The sequence below is a fragment of the Gadus macrocephalus genome, chromosome 12, assembly GCF_031168955.1.
Source record: "Gadus macrocephalus chromosome 12, ASM3116895v1".
In the NCBI taxonomy this organism is placed as follows: Eukaryota; Metazoa; Chordata; class Actinopteri; order Gadiformes; family Gadidae; genus Gadus; species Gadus macrocephalus.
Window position 1 is genome coordinate 22,686,808 of NC_082393.1, and position 17,500 is coordinate 22,704,307.

Sequence of the window (17,500 nt, forward strand, 5' to 3'; positions counted from 1 at the left end):
GTTAAAGAAGGAGATAGTGTTATTTAACAAACACTTGAATTGCTTCACTCACTACCAATTAGAAAATGGGCAAACCTTTTGTAGTTTAAACACTGTGCGATCGCCTTGTAAGCAGCATTGATTGGTTCGACGGGCCTGCGCTTAAGCACAGACTACGTCGGTTTCCTTTGAAAACACAGTTTCTTACATCTAACAACCCTGGTGAAGATAGATGAATTAACACCATGGTACAGTCAGGGGTCAAATATAAACTCAGTGTGGTAGTATTTAAATAAATTACCCCCACAGTTTCTGATTGGAGTTTGAGTCGAGGGGGGGAGGGTACAGAGAGCAGGGAACCTGGATAGAAAGATCAGGACTGAGAGAGCAGAGTCTGGGAGGAACCACAGAGTGGTGCGAAGACGGTCAGGAGAGACAGGCTCACGGGGAAAACCGAAATCTTCCCTCACACTGTCTCACCTCCACACCCCACCTTCTCCTTTCTCTCTCTGGCTCTCACTGTCCCCTCTCTCTCTATGTGTCTCTCTCTCTCCTCTCTCTCTCTCTCTCTCTCTCTCTCTCTCTCTACCTACCTCCTCTCTCTCTCTCTCTCTCTCTCTCTCGCCCTCCTCTCTCTCTCTCTCTCCCTCCCTCTCCTCTCCCTCTCTCCCTCCCTCTCCCTCTCCCTCTCTCCCTCCCTCCCTCTCCCTCTCTCTTTCTCTACCTACCTACCTATCTCCCTCTCTCTCTCTCTCTCTCTCTCCCTCTCTCTCACCGGGCTTAACGCTTGGTGAGTGGAGCAGGCAGGCTGGAGCAGTGCTGATTGACAGAACAATTACCGCTAACATGCAGTCTGACGGAGCAGCGGACATCTCCAAATAGAATTCCACTATGCTGTTGCATCACAAGCTTACAAGGAGGATTTCGGACCCCCTTACCCCGAAAAAAGGGAAAAAACGCCCTGACTGATTTATTGACTGACTGAGTCACTGACTGGCTGATGGCTGATCGTCTGACTTTGAGTCCAACACCCCGGGTTGCAAAAGCACTCAAATTTCTTTCTCCTTTTTTAATAAAAAGGATAGAGAAGCCATTACCCTTGACCAAGGTGGGCTAACTTCTGCAGCTCGTGCCTGGCGTCTCCTCTCCGCTGGCCGGGACCGCTCTTCTGCCTGCCGTGGGCGGAGGCACGGCTATCTTTACCCACACCACCGACGGATGAAAGGAAGCATCACATTAATTAACAGAGAGCATCACACATGACGCTACTTGAGCGGGGTGGCTCTTTGCACGCACGCAATGTTTAAACTTTATAGTCAATTGATTGCCACTGAAGGGTTTAGCAAAACGGAGTGGTTTTTTACTAATTGTTTAGCAAAAGCCATTAAGTCTGAAGTAAAAAGGTATTTTGCGAATCGGCTGGTAGAGCTATGCTCCACATCTATTAGCTGGGTTCCAAAATGGTTCACACCCTCCCTAATCTCCATTTAGGGGCTATCTCTACCAGGCGTCCACTATGATTCTCAATAAACAGTAAATAGGCAGCACATTATGGTGCATCTCACTTCCCTACTGAACAAAGCGACTCACTCGACGGAACCGACCATCGACTCCATTCTCCCGGTCTCGCTGCCACCGGCTGGTTGGATTGGTGACGGTCAGAATAGCTCCGTTTAACAGCACAGTGTCTGCCTGTCGGGTTTCTGTGCTTCTCTTGTGCACTCTCGGCAGCCCTCCAGCTCACCGTTGTTCACCGTTGTTACTTTGTGCCACCATTTCAAACCGTTTATTCGCCGTGAAGAGATCAGAGCACCGCCTTTTCCTTCAGGCATTCCCGGGTACACGGGGAAGAGCAATTTATGAAATAATTATATCTCTTTATTTATTTTCGGGTAGTGTTCATCGAAAGCGTAATTAACTCGGTTCAAAAGGTATCGTCGCAAGCTTGCAGAGATTCGGCCCGATCCAACGTCGCACATACAAAGGTGACGCGTATAACATCTGTTGGTGCTGATGATTCGGTCCATATAGGTGGGGGGACATCCTAACCCCCCCCCCCACACACACACACACACACACACACACACACACACACCTTGATACGACACACCGTGAGTTTCTAATTAGCTGGTTCTGGACCCAAATAACGAAGGAGCTGGGTAATTCTTTGCTCTAGCAGTCCCACAGGCCACAGGCCTGGTTGGAGTCACCCACAGGGACCTATTTCTTGGACAGCCAAACATGTTTTGGTTTTTTATCTCCTTCTATCTTTTTTCACAGGGACTCTCTCCACACCCCTTTTCCTGCACTACTTGCCATCCTCCGTCACCTCTGTTCACACTCTGTAATGCTATGTGTGATTCGGTTTAGGATGAATATATGGCCTTGTGAGCCAATTTAAATCCAAGGATGTGGAACTACGGGGTGTGACAGATAGGCGCAATGTCTGACGCTTCTGCAACACGGGCGAGGGTTTTATGAGCTGCGTGGCTCCGGCGACATCAGAGGAACGATCTATTCCATCCGTCCGTCCATTTTTCCATTCATCAACCTATCTATACGTCTCATTTATCTTTCCATCCATCCCTCCCCCACACCCTGTGTCGAATTTTTCCCCCATCCGTTCATCACTCGCCCATCCATCAGTGATACTAGTAAAGGCTTGCAATAACTATGCTAACTATTCCCCTTCAGCGTCACACTGCCTGGGACAGCTTGAAAAATGAAGCGTTGGAGCAATGGTGTGGACGTTATGTTGACAGATGAAGGAGGAAAAGAGGAAGGAGTGAGGAGGGGTTTGAGGGGTGGAGAGGAAGGAAGTGAGGAAGTGTTGGAGGGTTGGAGAGAGGACATGGAAGGAGGAAACGAGGAAGGATGGAGGAAGTGTTGGAGGGTTGGAGAGAGGAAAGGGAAGGAGGAAACGAGGAAGGAGGAGGAAGTGTTGGAGGGGTGGAGAGAGAAAGGAAAGGAGGCAACGAGGAAGGAGGGAGGAAGTGTTGGAGGGGTGGAGAGAGGAAAGGGAAGGAGGAAACGCGGAAGGAGGGAGGAAGTGTTTGGAGTGAAGCAGCAAGGAAAGGGAAGGAGGAAATGAGGAAGGAGGGAGGAATTGTCAGAGGGAGCAAGAGAGCGAGGAATCGAGCGAGGGACCATCCTTGCACCTGTAGCGGTGAAGGGCCCTGCGGGGGGCCTAATCTGCCAGCTGTCTCTCACGGGGACCAGCGGGGCCGGGCCCTGACCGGCCGGCGCTGGCTGAGCCTCCCGCCCCCTCCGGCGCCCCGGCCCGACGAGGGGCCCCGGGACGTAGGGGCACCTGCACGCGGAGATAAAGGCTTCAACTGCTGGGCTAATACTGACGCCTCTTCTGATAAATACACAGGGCTGCGGGAGTGGTGGTGGCGGGGGCAGCAATCTATTCTCACCGGCGTTCCCCTCTCTCTCTCTCTCTCTCTCTCTCTCTCTCTCTCTTCTCTCTCTCATCTCTCCTCTCTCTCTCTCTCTCTCTCTCTCTATCTCTATCTCTCTCTCCCTCTCTCTCTCTCTCTCTCTCTCCCTCTCTTGCCCTCTCTCTCCTTCCCTCTCTTGCCCTCTCTCTCTCGCTCGATCATTGCTGTTCTCTGCTCTGTCTACCTGTCTCAGTGTATCGCTCTTTTTTCTGTTTTTTCGTATCCGTTTATCCTTCCTCTTTCCACTCTGTCTGTCTCTCTCTCTCTTGAGTGCATCTGTGTGTGTGTTTGTGTGTGTGTGTGTGTGTGTGATTGTGTGTGTGTATGCGCCTGCATGCATGCGTGTGTGTGTGTGTGTGTGTGTGTTTGGATCCAACAGGGAAAGCTCTCTCCCTCTCCCTCCCTCCCTCCCTCCCTCCCTCTCTCTCTCTCTCTCTCTCTCTCTCTCTCTGGTTTTGGGCTTTCTATTTATTCCATATCTGTAGCTGTCAAAGAGAAGATTGCTACTTTTGCAGCTGCCTGTGCTTTGTTGTGCTGATGGAAAGTCAAATAGGGGAGGCTGTGTTAAAAGCATCTTGACCACTTTGTGGGGACACAAACAATGTCAGCCCCCTCGCTTCTCAGAAGCCTTTAGACAGTTGGGGAAACGGCTCGGAGAGAGAGAGAGCGGTGGCGGTGGCGTGGCGTGGCACGATGGCGAGATGAAGCAGTTTAGGACGTCAGGTGAGCCTGGAGAGAGCCGATGGAGCAGGGGCTGTCATCGTGTTACCCCCCCCCCCGCTGAGGCTGTCACTTAATGCCTATTTATGGCCGCTTATTAATAGCTCAACATGCCCCCCCCCCCGAGACTGTGATCAATGATGGCCGTATTGACACTGCCGGGACAGGGAGTGGAAGAACTATGGGACATGGCGTTGTGTTATTTCCACGCAGAAAACACAGCAGCCGTCGTCGTCCCCGTCCCCCCGTAAAAACCAAACCACCGCTCCTGTCTACCGGGACACGCCCACTGTCTCTTCCCATTAGCCTAGGACCTGTCACGTGGCGGCTGGTCGAGCCTAGTCACACACACACACACGCACACCCACACACACACACACACACACACACACACACACACACACACACACACGCACACACACACACTCCCAGAACTCAGGGTGGCAGATGCCTGGTGTTCCTGCGCCGTGCCCTGCACCGTCTGATGACAGATGTCAGGGCTCCTGTTGGACGGCCACACTTCATCACGCCACCCCGCTCGCCCCGCTGGGTCCCGGGTACGGCCCACTACCCCCACACACACACACACACACACACACACACACACACACACAGACACTCTCTCTCATCTGCATCCGTCAGTCAACCGTTATTACCTCAGACAGCCATCATACCGGCAACCACCGGATCACATGCTAATAGGCCCAGACGCATCGACTCAGGGAATCTGCGGAATTAGTCTTAAAGGTGTGTGTGTGTGTGTGTCTATGTGTGGGTGTGTGTGTGTGTGTGTGTGTGTGTGTGTGTCTGTGTGTGTGTGTGTGTGTGTACGTGTGCCTGTGCGTGGGTGTGTGCGTGTGCGCTAAACTTTGTGGCTTCCAGTCCCCAAAGAGGGAGGTGACGTCGTATAATATCAACCAGCAGGAGGCATCACGCCGTGAGAACGCGGCAGACGCTCACCAATCCCCCATCACTACAGGGGTACTCTGTGTTCCAGAATGCACCCCCCCCCCCCCCCCCCCCCCCTCCCCCCGCAATATATTCACCGTGGGGCATGGAAGCGAGTGTGTTGTTTACAGCCACTTACCATTTGGGTCTGCTGGTGGATTTGACCACGGGGGACATGCCGTCTCGGTACAGGCTCTTGGTCTTTGAGAAGTTCACCACGTTGAAAATGACCCGCTGAAAAGGCACAGATCGAAAACACAGGATCAACTTAAAGTATCTGGGAGGGGAGTTGGTGTGGCAGGCGGCCACTCGAAACCGAAATAAACGTTAACAATAGTGACAAACTAGTGTTCCCAACGATATATATTTTTCCCATATTGTGCTTTTCTACGTTACCTTTTTATTTGTCTACAGAGCCGGTTCGCCTCATATTGAACCCGTGTCGCCGTATAGGTAACAAATTAAACCTGAACTCGAACTGACGATACCAGGGAGGGGCGGTGGTGTGGTGTACAACGGCATCACCGTCACGCACACCACCGACAGACAAAGAACACGCGACACGTCGACTTTTACTTTCAAACGGACGAATGTAATCCCCACAATTCAATCGTCCCCTCTCACACAGCGGCGGTTGAAACAAATAAAAGCCCTGCAGTAAAAAAGAGATGAGCCACCACCACCACCACCACCACCAGCACCACCAGCACCACCTCCGACACCTCCGACACCCATAGCGCCACACCGATGAAATGATGACAAGTCATCAGTACGTCGGGGAGATAAGGCCGCTTTAATGCCCCCCAGATGACCCCCGTGTCACGGCACAAAGCCGAGGCTGAAAGGCAGCCCCTCCGCTGGGGCAGCGCGAGCCGGTAATCTGGCAGGACATCATAGCCGTCCCCCAGAGGGACGCGGCGCCGCCCAAAAACCAATGATGAGCCTGGCCTGGAACACACACAGCTAGGCCCCGATGGCGGCTTCCGCTGCCCCGCCAGGTGGCCAGCCTCGGCTGTAGCCCAGGACGGAGCTCCCTTTCCTGGGTGGAATGTCTTATTTATTCTGCATACCGGCAGTTTTTTTTTTTTTTTCCTTAGCCACCCTTTCTGGATCCCGTTTACCGTCGGGCGGGAGTGTGTAGGCGGCGGCGTCGTGCGAATGTGTGCACGGAGGGGAAAACAATTCAAACGAATGGAGATCGTAATGCTGCCGTGTGGCAAATGAATCCCATTGATGGAGCATATCAAATTACCAACCAAGTCCAGGTGGTGGAAGTTAACTGGGTGCTACTGAAATCCTATTACAGACTCCCCACCCTCTTCCTCTCCCCCTGCCCCTTCCTCACCTCAACCCCCGCCCACCACCGCCACCGCCGCCACCGCCGCCACCACCCCATCATCCCTCTCTCTTCCCGCCTCCCCCCGCCCAGCATCAGAGGAGCGGGGATAGGGATTGTGGCAGGCGGATTCAGACGAAGGTAAAATGACATCTAACTGATGTTGAGACTGGCAGTGGGTTCCTGTAGCGGGGAGATAAGACCATTGCTGCTGGCATTTCAATTACACTTTACTGCCCTGCACATCTGTTGCGAGAGCTACTTTTCAGCCTTTCTCCCGCCTCAGGCAAATTCGGCCTTATTCTTCCCCCCGCCTCATTCTGCCCGCCTCATTCGGACTGTTTCCTGCAGTCTACAGCCACAGCAAAACGCCAGATTGTATTTTCTTTTTCTCCCAAGGTTCTCCGTATTTTAAATGTAGATTAACGTGTGTATTATATTGGGTGGTTCTGGGAAGGACAGACGGACGGGTGGCAGACACCCTAGTGGGGTGAGGGGCACTGGGGCGAATGAGTGGACGGTCACAAGCCCTGGCCGGTGCACACAGAGAACTAGTGACGGCGAATGAATACCCAAGTAAAGAAATAAACAAGCTGGGGGTTAGAGGTAGCTTGTGTATGTTGGAGGGGAAGGGGGGGGGGGGGGGGTAAGCAGGTGAAGTAGGCAGGAAGGGGGGGGGTTTAAGGCTTGTGAACAGGCGGGCCGGTAGCAGGGGCTGACACACCGCATGCGGTCGTCTTAGCCACCCCCCTGCGCCGCTGTGATTTCACTAGAGCCAAAGTGATTACGACGGAATCCGTTTCCCCTGTGACTAGGCACCAGATCAAAAAAAGAGAGAGAGAGAGAGAGAGAGAGAGAGAGAGAGAGAGAGAGAGAGAGAGAGAGAGAGAGAGAGAGAGAGAGAGAGAGAGAGAGAGAGAGAGAGAGAGAGAGAGAGAGAGGGAGAAGACTGGTGTTTCACACATAGACGGATACGTCTATGTGTGTGTGTACAAACAGGAGAATGTGCTGGAAGCAATATATCACAGGCGGGCTCAATAACAAAGGTGGCAAACGACTCTCTAACAAGTCCAAGTGCAGGGTGCCCGTTGTTCCAGCCCCGGCAGGAGAGACAGCACGACCGTGTGTGTTTGTGTGTGTTTGCGGGCGTGTGTGTGTGCTAGCGTGTGTGTGTGTGTGTGTGTGTGTGTGTGTGTGTGCGTGTGTGCGTGTGTGCGTGTGTGTGTGTGTGTGTGTGTGTGTGTGTGTGTGTGTGTGTGTGTGTGTCGCACGGCGCTGGGGCTTTAGAACAATGCGTGGCGCTCCTGTCTATTATAGTATCAGAATCATCGGGCGTCTCGTTGTTTGCAGCTGCAGTCGTCGTCACTTAGAGTGATTGCATCTTTACGAGGTGCTGTTGCCCTCCACAGTTAAGTGGAGTGTTTACTGGAGCTATAAACAGCTGTTCGGGTCCTAACTACTGTATATACCTCACACACACCAGGCAAGCCTGTTGCACACATGGCAGACTAACACACTCACACACACACACACAGCCAAAGAAAAGCACACCTTTACACAAGAGAAACATTGACACACTTTCACACGTCACACACACACACACACACACACACACACACACACACACACACACACACACACACACACACACACACACACACACACACACACACACACAAACACTTACACACATAGACACAAACTCATCCGGATTTTCATCCAGGCACGGGATGACACAGAGAAAATACTGACTTTAGAAATGTTAAATGATCAAACCACAATATTGTGTGTGTGTGTGTGTGTGTGTGTGTGGTGTGTGTGTGTGTGTGTGTGTGTGTGTGTGTGTGTGTGTGTGTGTGTGTGTGCGTGCGCGCCGTGTGTGTGTTTGACTTTTTGTTGCTAAATTTTTTAGGGAAATAATCCATAACATTTCCATCACCAAAAAATGTAAGGCAGACAAAAAAAATATTGATTTAATATTATAACAAAGCATTCTGCCTGAAGTGTGTATATTTTAATTTCTGAAGTGCTTTAACGATTCGACGGGATCCTGTGGGAAATCTGTCTCTTTAATGTAAACTGTTTGAATATCCATGCCAGACACTGGCACAAAGAATTGTAGGCGTGATATAATGCAGAGGAAATTAAAAAGCGATATATACCCCCTAAAGTGTTGTAAAAACAACATCTGCTTTTTCTAGCTACAGCCGCATCCTTAGGTTAATGGTATCTCAGCATGATGAGCTATCTGCTCATATTCCGTTCAATTTAGGTCCAGGAAGCCAGTGTGCGTATAGAAACCAGCTTATAGACTCACACTATAGCGTCTTTTCGAGACTTTATCAAAGCAACTGACTGTGATTCCCACACATGTCATCAAGCAGCAGGTAGGAGTGCTGCTCAAGGGCTACAGCAAGGTGGTGGACAGCAGGGGTTCATGCAGAGTCAGAGCGATCAGAGGGGACAGGGATACCTTTTGAGCTCGCTATCCAGCCCGTCATTCTTATAGCGATCATTCTGCCGAGGGATGTCTGTGTTTTAAATCAAGTGATGCGACTAATGTAGCAGACTATGCGTTATAAAAGTCTGGGTTGTAAAAAGCATTATTGCGACACTACGAAACGTCTGTTTACCCATAAATCAACAGGCGGTATCTTTTTTTACCAACAGTACCCAGAAGGTTTGACATTACCTGAGTCTGAAGACATCCACTCAGGGGTTCCTCAAAGATGTGTTAGCGCCCCCATTCTGTTTGCATTACATTCAAATCCAAGCACTTTTAATCTCAAGTTTTCTGTTGACGCTGCCATCTTGGGACTTTGGATACAGACACTGAAATTGCAGTCTATATCATCAACCATTGTCTCATTGAAAACACCATGAGAACAGAATCAGTTGTTTTTGATCCAGGACATCTGGGGGATCATTCTCCCCGACTGGTCCATAATGCTTGTATTACCCCGGTTCATTATTACGAATACTTGGGTGTACATAGTGACTGCAATCTGTCTTGGGATGTCTACGTGAAAGCTGTATGCAGAAGGCTCTAACAGCGAATCGATTTATTGACTGTGGGTGATTGGGGACGGACAGAGGGTATTGATTATTGGTTATTTCATCAAGCTGTAATAGTATATTGCATGTGTGCGATCCCAGCTTGGTTTGGTCAGATGTCAAGTCAAGGATTTGGCCAGTTTGGTAAGACCCCAGGTTCATTGTTGACATTTTCTATGTTGAGATGTAAATCAATCAAGAATTGTGTCACTCACACACCCTCTAGAGGTTTACTCGCATTCAGAAACTGGGAAGTTCCATGATTCCATTCCATTCCATCATATTCCAAACAAACATTCAGCAGCTTCGATAGCTGTATCCGTCTCCAACACAAGTGATCGCTGTGTTTACGAGCCACTGCACAAGCTCCCAGAATCAGACACTGTGTGGCTTCGACTTACATGAACACAACCCTTTTGATTTAGAGGTGAATGCTTAGGGTGCATTCCAATCAATTAAAAAAAAAATCCACCTCCTACACTTAGCATCACAACTTATTTAAATGTTCTCTGTGCACTCAGAATTCAACCATCGTCGCTCAGGATTCCAACGGCGTACCTCTCAGTCATAGTCTGTGAGTATGGGCTATGGAGTGTAAACACAGCACTGAAACTTGATCGTTTGTGAGCGCTATTGAAGAACACTACCAAGCCAGGGCAGTTTGTATTTGCTTACTTGTGTTGGAGTAAACAAAGATACAGCTATGGGGTCTGGTAAACACTTGTTTGGAATATAATGGATGTCAATGGCTCTCACCAACTTTCCAAATTCAGTTTACACGTACACCATGAGAAGAGATGCTGATTTAAATCTCAACAAAGACAATGTCAATAATTCACCCAGGGTCTACGCAAACCAAATCCTTAAGATCAAAATCACTAATAACTAGACTGGTCCACACAGGTCCTTTCGAATGCTTTTTGAGAAGACTATATCTAAACAGGCTAGGAAAACACAGCTTGTTCTGTGTTTTCACACATGTTATGTGTTCAGAAAACGAACTGCTACCATCAGGTAGGCCCTACAGGGTTCCAATTACGTACAGGAATAGATACTCTTCCATCCTTCTAACAGTGAATCTCCCAAACCCAGGACATAAGGACGGTGTGAAATGCGGGGCTTTGTAGCATGTACTTGAAGGCACTTGTTTATGCCATGCCCATTATGTCTTGCACTGCATTGCACTATAATTGTTTATATTTTTATGTGGCAGCCTCTATGTTGACTGTGAAAAATATGAAAAAATGTGTTGATGTTCAGGTCATGTAAAAGGGGACAATCACACAAGAAAACACATTCAAATGCACACAAACATGCACCTAACAAAATGCTCAAAATTTGGGTGTGTGCGTGCATGGGCGCATTTATGTGTGCTTTTGCATGCATGTGTGTTTGTGTGTGTGTTAATGCATGTGTGTGTGTATGATTGTACGTGCATGCATGTGTGCATGATAGCTGATGTGTGTGTGTGTGTGTGTGTGTGTGTGTGTGTGTGTGTGTGTGTGTGTGTGTGTGTGTGTGTGTGTGTGTGTGTGTGTGTGTGTGTGTGTGTGTTGGTGCATCACTGTCCTGGAAGATTTAATTAGGTTGGGAGCAGTTAGAAGAGATTAACATCCATGCTGTCTGAGCTGTCATGTCGACGGAGCGTGTCAAAGCCCTGATTCCTCATCGTAGCCAAACAGCAGACTGGTACAGGTGTCTCTGTGGTGCAGACACACACACACACACACACACACACACACACACACTAGTGCGCGCACACACATACGCACGCGAGTGCAGAGCAACCCGCGCCCCCGATGCCCATCGACGATAATTATCAACTCTGCTGCATCAAAGTAGAATTAAATTTGAAAAATAAAGGCACGTCGTTTTATTTTTTTCATACCAGATAATTTCTCCTGAGATGTAGGTCCCAAATGGAATATTTACAAGCCTAGATACACAACACAGGTAGGCATGTTGCGTCGAACAGGCTGTCGGTCCTCACACTGATTAAACACGCAGAACTAAAAGGCTCAACAAGTCTGTTGTTAATGGACCCGGCAAACTTAAGCAGGTCTTTGGCGCTAAAGGGGTAAAGCTGTGGACGAAAACATCCGTCACTCCTTTGTACGGTGTGGAACACAGGGTCAGAGGGGCTAATTTCACAGTGAAATTAGCCTCCGTCACGTTTCCTATTCCCATTAATCAAACATTCCTTGTAAAATCTTTCAGGTGACAGGCTAAATGACAAATTTATTACCCAAACTTCTCGGTTAACCTTTAGCACAGTCTTGTCGGCGAGGCGGAGTGCCAGAGCCCGGGACTAGAACAGTCTGAACGCTGCCAAGGCTTCTGGGGCCAAACGCTGTCTTTTGATCTCCATTGATCCAGCAGGCGGTCAGATAGCCTCGCTTCCAGGAAGAAACCTTTCGCATCAATTATTAACCACACCGCTCCTAACAATGACACCTGTTTTCCGGGCCTCCGCAGAGACAACACACAGACGTCTTTGTCCGATGTCTTTATGTGTGTGTGTGTGTGTGTGTGTGTGTGTGTGTGTGTGTGTGTGTGTGTGTGTGTGTGCGTGCGTGCGTGCGTGCGCGTGCGTGCGTGCGTGCGTGCGTAAGTGTGTGCGTGCGTGCGTGTGTGTGGGTGTGTCTGTGTGTGTGTGTGTGTGTGTGTGTGTGTGTCTATGTGTGTGTGTAGGTGTCTGTATGTGTGTGTGGGTGCTACTGAGTGCGTTCTCGCCATGAGTCGTCGTGCACACGGCTTGCACACAAGCCATCACTGGACAGCCCAATCATGGGGGAGCACAGTCATAGGGTACGTTTTCCAGCACTTGGTGTGTGTGTATTCACCATAGAACAGCTTGGATCATAAAGCAAGGGTAGATACACTCGCAGTGCGGATGTTTTTCCTATAACAGAGCAAAGCTAGCAGGGCCCGTCAATAGCTGTCAGAGCCAGCCTGATAAAGGCTGGCAGATCTGCTTGTTCCTGTTTCTGGCTCTCTTTGATCACACTGATCACTGCCGCTGTTCGCCAGCTACCCACCGTATTGGAAACCCCATGACACAGAGAGCAACAGCTCCCACATTGTATGCATGCGTGACCTCGTTTAGAAAAGTTTGCGCCGTAGTCGGTAATTAAACCTTTTTGGCCGGTAAATCAATGAAAAACCAAACAGAGAAGTGTGGAAAAAAAACACTAGAATGATAAACGGGCTGATAAAATACATCACAGACAGACAGTTAGGCGATTGGAGGCCGCCATTCGTCAGTGTGATTGACTTCCAAAACATAGTAAATGTTCCGCCCCACAGCACTAAATCCGCCCTGAAGGACCGTTTCCCACATTCAACATCAATATTACTGCACAGGCTACCACTTTCCTGCTAACCCTATGCTACCACCCTAACTAGCTTCTCACAGGGTGATGTGGCATTGGGGGGGCGGCATGAATGTGTCCTCTGGGACCTCACAGACAACATGAAGCCATGTGACCCTTGGCTAACAATGGCAGTGGTGTCTGCTGCGGCTAAAAGGCAATACCCACACACACTAATGGATTTTGTGCCCATCTCCCCTGATGCATTCTGCCTTTATCACTCACTCATTCACTCCCCAGTCTCTTCCGTCTTGGTTCCTCTGCCACATCGACAATAGATGATGTCTTTTACTTCCATCCTATTGTTTTTTTAACCCCATTCACACACTCTCTCACACACACACACACACACACAAACCACCACACACAGACACACACACACACACACACACACATACACACACACACACACACACGTTTTTGTTGATGTTCGATCTGACGGTTCAGGTCCCCAGTGACCAATGTCAGCTGAAGGTGATGGCACGGGTATCGGGACAAGACCCGTTAAGCCTGTTAAAAGCGTAGACACACAACGATGGACGCACACACACACACACACACACACACACACACACACACACATATATACACACCTACACACACACAGCAAGAGACACACACACACAGCTAGACACAGATACACACAGCTGGACACAAACATACACAGCTAGACACAGACGCACACAGCTAGACACAGACACACCCAGACACAGCTAGACACAGACACACACAGCTAGACACAGACACACACTTGTAAACACAGGCAAAAACACACGCACACAAGCACGCACATACGCACACGCAAAAACACACACACACACACACACACACACACACACACGCACACGCACACACATACGTTCTTTGTGTTGATCCACCTGTCGGACTCCCCCACTGCTACACATACGTATGATGAACAGATCAAAGCCTATAAGGACAAAACAATAAAGAATCATATTAATTGACTTTCTCCATCGGAGGAAGTCAATCAAGTGCTTTCAGGGACGTGCACGCCTCTGAGAGACGTGTCTGCTGTAATGCGACCAGAACACGGATTGTCGTGCATATCCACAAACGCTCCGGGAAACACTGAGCAAGCATTCCCTCTCCCACTCACACACACGCTTTCACCACATGACAGGGAGGACACTTTTAAACCCAGGAACCACGTCGATATGTTCCCACGTAAACAGTATACATGCGTGCATCTGCATAAACGCCCTGATACGTGGAGTCCCCTCGCGGCTCATCCCTCGCACCTGAAGGCCCGCTGAGGGACCGTGGAGAAGGCTACACTGACGGCGGCTCCTGTTTGTTTCCACTAAGTCCCCGGCGGTCCCGTGGGAACGCCGACTAATATGTGAGGGAAGCCAGCTATTGATCCAGGATGCTGTAGGTCTCCCACTGCAGCCCTTTTTTAAATGTCAGCTTTTAATTTCCTTATCCCTCCTGTGCGAAGGGAAAACGGGGAGAGGGAAAAAATAATAATATTCAAAGCAGTCCTGTTCCAGGAGATATCAGATAGCACGCTGACTCTCAGATTTTCCTTTTTTCTTTGGTATATAGGCATTCACGGACCCTTTGTATGGAGCTCTTTTATTCAACTAGGGGGCGGTGGAGGGTGGAGGGGGGGGGGTGAGGATGAGCGGAGGGGTGTCCGGAGTTGAAAGCCATTCTCCAGGCTTCCATTGTAAGCTGGTGTACAACTGGAACTTGTTTTAATTAGGGCTAGCCACACGGTGACTGACAGCCAGGGTACTGGTAACCTCCAGACACTGGTGGGGGTCACATACAGACACACACACACACACACACACACACACACACACACACACACACACACACACACACACACACACACACACACACACACACACACACACACACACACACACACACACCTACACACACACACACACACGCACACGCACACATACAGAGCAAGACAGGCCGACACATAAATAATACACAGACACACAGAGAGATATGGACAGACAGACAGACAGATGGACAAATACTCAGACAGACGTACAGTGAAAAACACGCACACATCCAGTTCAAAGTTAGAATGTTACCTGGCTACAATGTCCTCCTATGGAGCACCTAGCATGAAGGGCTCTGGTTGGGAGCCGGGGACTGAACAGAAGCACTGCAGAATGGAGAAAAGGCCTTTCATGGCTGCCATTTAATTGCACAGTCACACACAAAATCCATTATGGAGGCACTGCAGGGCCAGCCTTACATCAGGCATCCAGGTTGCGTTTGGATAATAAGTACAATTGGCGTAGTGTACAAGTTTGTTTGTGGTGTATGTGTATGTGTTTGTGTGTTGGGGTGGGGGGGGGGGGAATTGTCATAGGAATCCGGTCAGCTATGAAGACGCCCACTACTTCCTATTCCACTGTTTGGAATAATTGACAGGACATTAGAAAGAGCACCCTGCGAGGAAGCAACCAAGCCTCTCTCTCTCTCTGTCTCTCTCTCTCTCTCTCCCTCTCTCTCTGTCTCTCTCTCTCTCTCTCTCTCTCTCTCTCTCTCTCTCTCTCTCTCTCTCTCTCTCTCTCTCTCTCTCTCTCTCTCTCTCTCTCTCTCTCCCTCCCCTCCCTCCCTCGGCTGATATGCTGTGTTATGTCATTAGGCCCAGCTTTGGCATCTGGTAAAACCCCTAGTATTCCCAAATACATCATGTCAGGGTTTTTTTGACACCAAATCGTCAATGCAGGCATTTCAGTGTGGTGCTGTGACATAACTCCCCCCTCCCTCCCCCTTCCATGCTCTGCCCATGCCTCCCCCCCTCTGCCTTCTGATCGGGATCGTATATATCCGCCATCTACAGTAAACGTGATTGGACGATATGAAATCAGAAACATCCCCAGACCTCAATCTCTACCCCTCCTTCTCTTTCTGTTATTGTCATGATTTCATTCTTGGACCCGCTGTTGTTTCTGATCCACTGAACGCGTGGACGTGTGAAGGACATACACGGCCCATCGGGTCGGTGTACCGCTGACAAGATACCAGGAGGAGCTCTATCTATAGTGTACACTGACTCTCAGGTTTCTCCTGTTCTGATGGACGCTGCTCGCCTCCATCTCAGATCTTTCTACATCCCTGCATTCAGCTTTGATTGATGTGCTCCAGAAAATCCAATAGAAATCCCATAGTCCTTAGGTAAACACCTAAGGACTATGGGACTAAAAGAGTTCATGACTGATCAAATCCTCTGCAAATATAATGCTACGTATAATGTCTATAGGTATAACAAATATATGCTACATAAATATAATGTGACATAATGCAGCATAATTATAATCCTATGTGAATATAAGGCTGTATGTGAACATCGTGCTATTTTAATACACACACAGACACACAAAAACACACCACACAGACATCCACAAAACATGAACAAAAATGCTACGCGAGAATAATGCTATGTTAAACAGAAAAACAAACACACACACACACACACAAACACACACACACACCTACGCAAACAATGAATATAGTACTATGCAAGCATTAATACACACCCCCCCCCACACACACACACACACACACACACACACACACACACACACACACACATCTTGCTTGTGTGCCCCAACAGGCACGCAAGCACAAACACGCCTGCACAAACAACAACTATAATGCTATGTGAATATAATGCTACGTCAATTCAAGGCAGTCCGTGGATTTTCTTAGATAGAGGTTCATTTTGAATATATTTGAATCCTATTTGAAGCTAAACGTCTCACAGTGTTTGCTGACGATGTAAAACGAAGACTGAGAGACATTCACAGAAAAACCGGAATCCTCCAGCAAACACAAACGCACCGCAAAAAAGAAAAACCTGTGCTAGGCGTCACCGCGCATACAGCTGCACTACAGCATGAGACCTTAGGAGGGTCTAAGAGGCGGGTAGCGGACGATAGTTTTACTGTGGGCTGAAAAAAAAATCCCATAGGTAGAAGAGCCTAGTGAAGCCCATTGTTAGGAGCTGGCAGAGGGGATGGGCCCGAGGTACATCAGTGTCCTCGGCGCTCCAGTGTAGCGTGGCCGGCGTGGGGTCTGGTTCCAGCCCAGCCTCCCGGCCTCTGCTGCAGCAGCAGCAGCAGCAGCGCGGGCGGCACTGCGGCTGCCACGGGGCACTCAGTGGGAGATTAACGGAGTCGCCGGAGCTAGCCAACTGCTGCTCCTTCGCCTTCTCTCCTTTTCTCCTTCCCTCGCTCATTTCCTTCCTTTCCTACACTTCATCCCCCCCTCTGACTAACCCCCGCCCTAGTCCACCACTGACAACCCGACATCACCACCACCACTCCGACAACCCCTACTTTAAACATGGAAGAGTTCATTTGCTCAGTCGGCAGGCAGCATCTCTTTCTATTTATCTCTCGCCTCATCTCTCTCTCTCTCTCTCTCTCTCTCTCTCTCTCCCTCTGCCTCTCTCTCTCTGAGGCAGGGTTTTGCGCTGTGCTGTCATGCCCCTCCTGAGCGGTGGGGTTGTCGAGAGTGATGGATGAGTATCAAGCTTCTGCTGTCTTCCACTACGCTCCTGGGAGATATACAGGCGTGCTGACTACCAGGCATGAAAACCAATCTCTCTTTCTCATTCTTCTCGTCTCCCTTCCCTTCCAAACCCCAAACCC

The 17,500-nt window shown here is 49.4% G+C and overlaps 1 protein-coding gene across 1 annotated transcript in view; it reads right to left on the reverse strand.

Moving 5' to 3' along the window:
• agbl4 (AGBL carboxypeptidase 4) overlaps positions 1 to 17,500 on the reverse strand; it is a gene marked incomplete at its 3' end in the record, with an annotated part of 135,924 nt that overhangs the window by 17,108 nt on the left and 101,316 nt on the right. Inside the window, exon 4 of the mRNA XM_060067482.1 lies at positions 5,230 to 5,324. Coding sequence (XP_059923465.1) covers positions 5,230 to 5,324 — 95 coding nt within the window. The remainder of the gene's footprint in view (positions 1 to 5,229; positions 5,325 to 17,500) is intronic.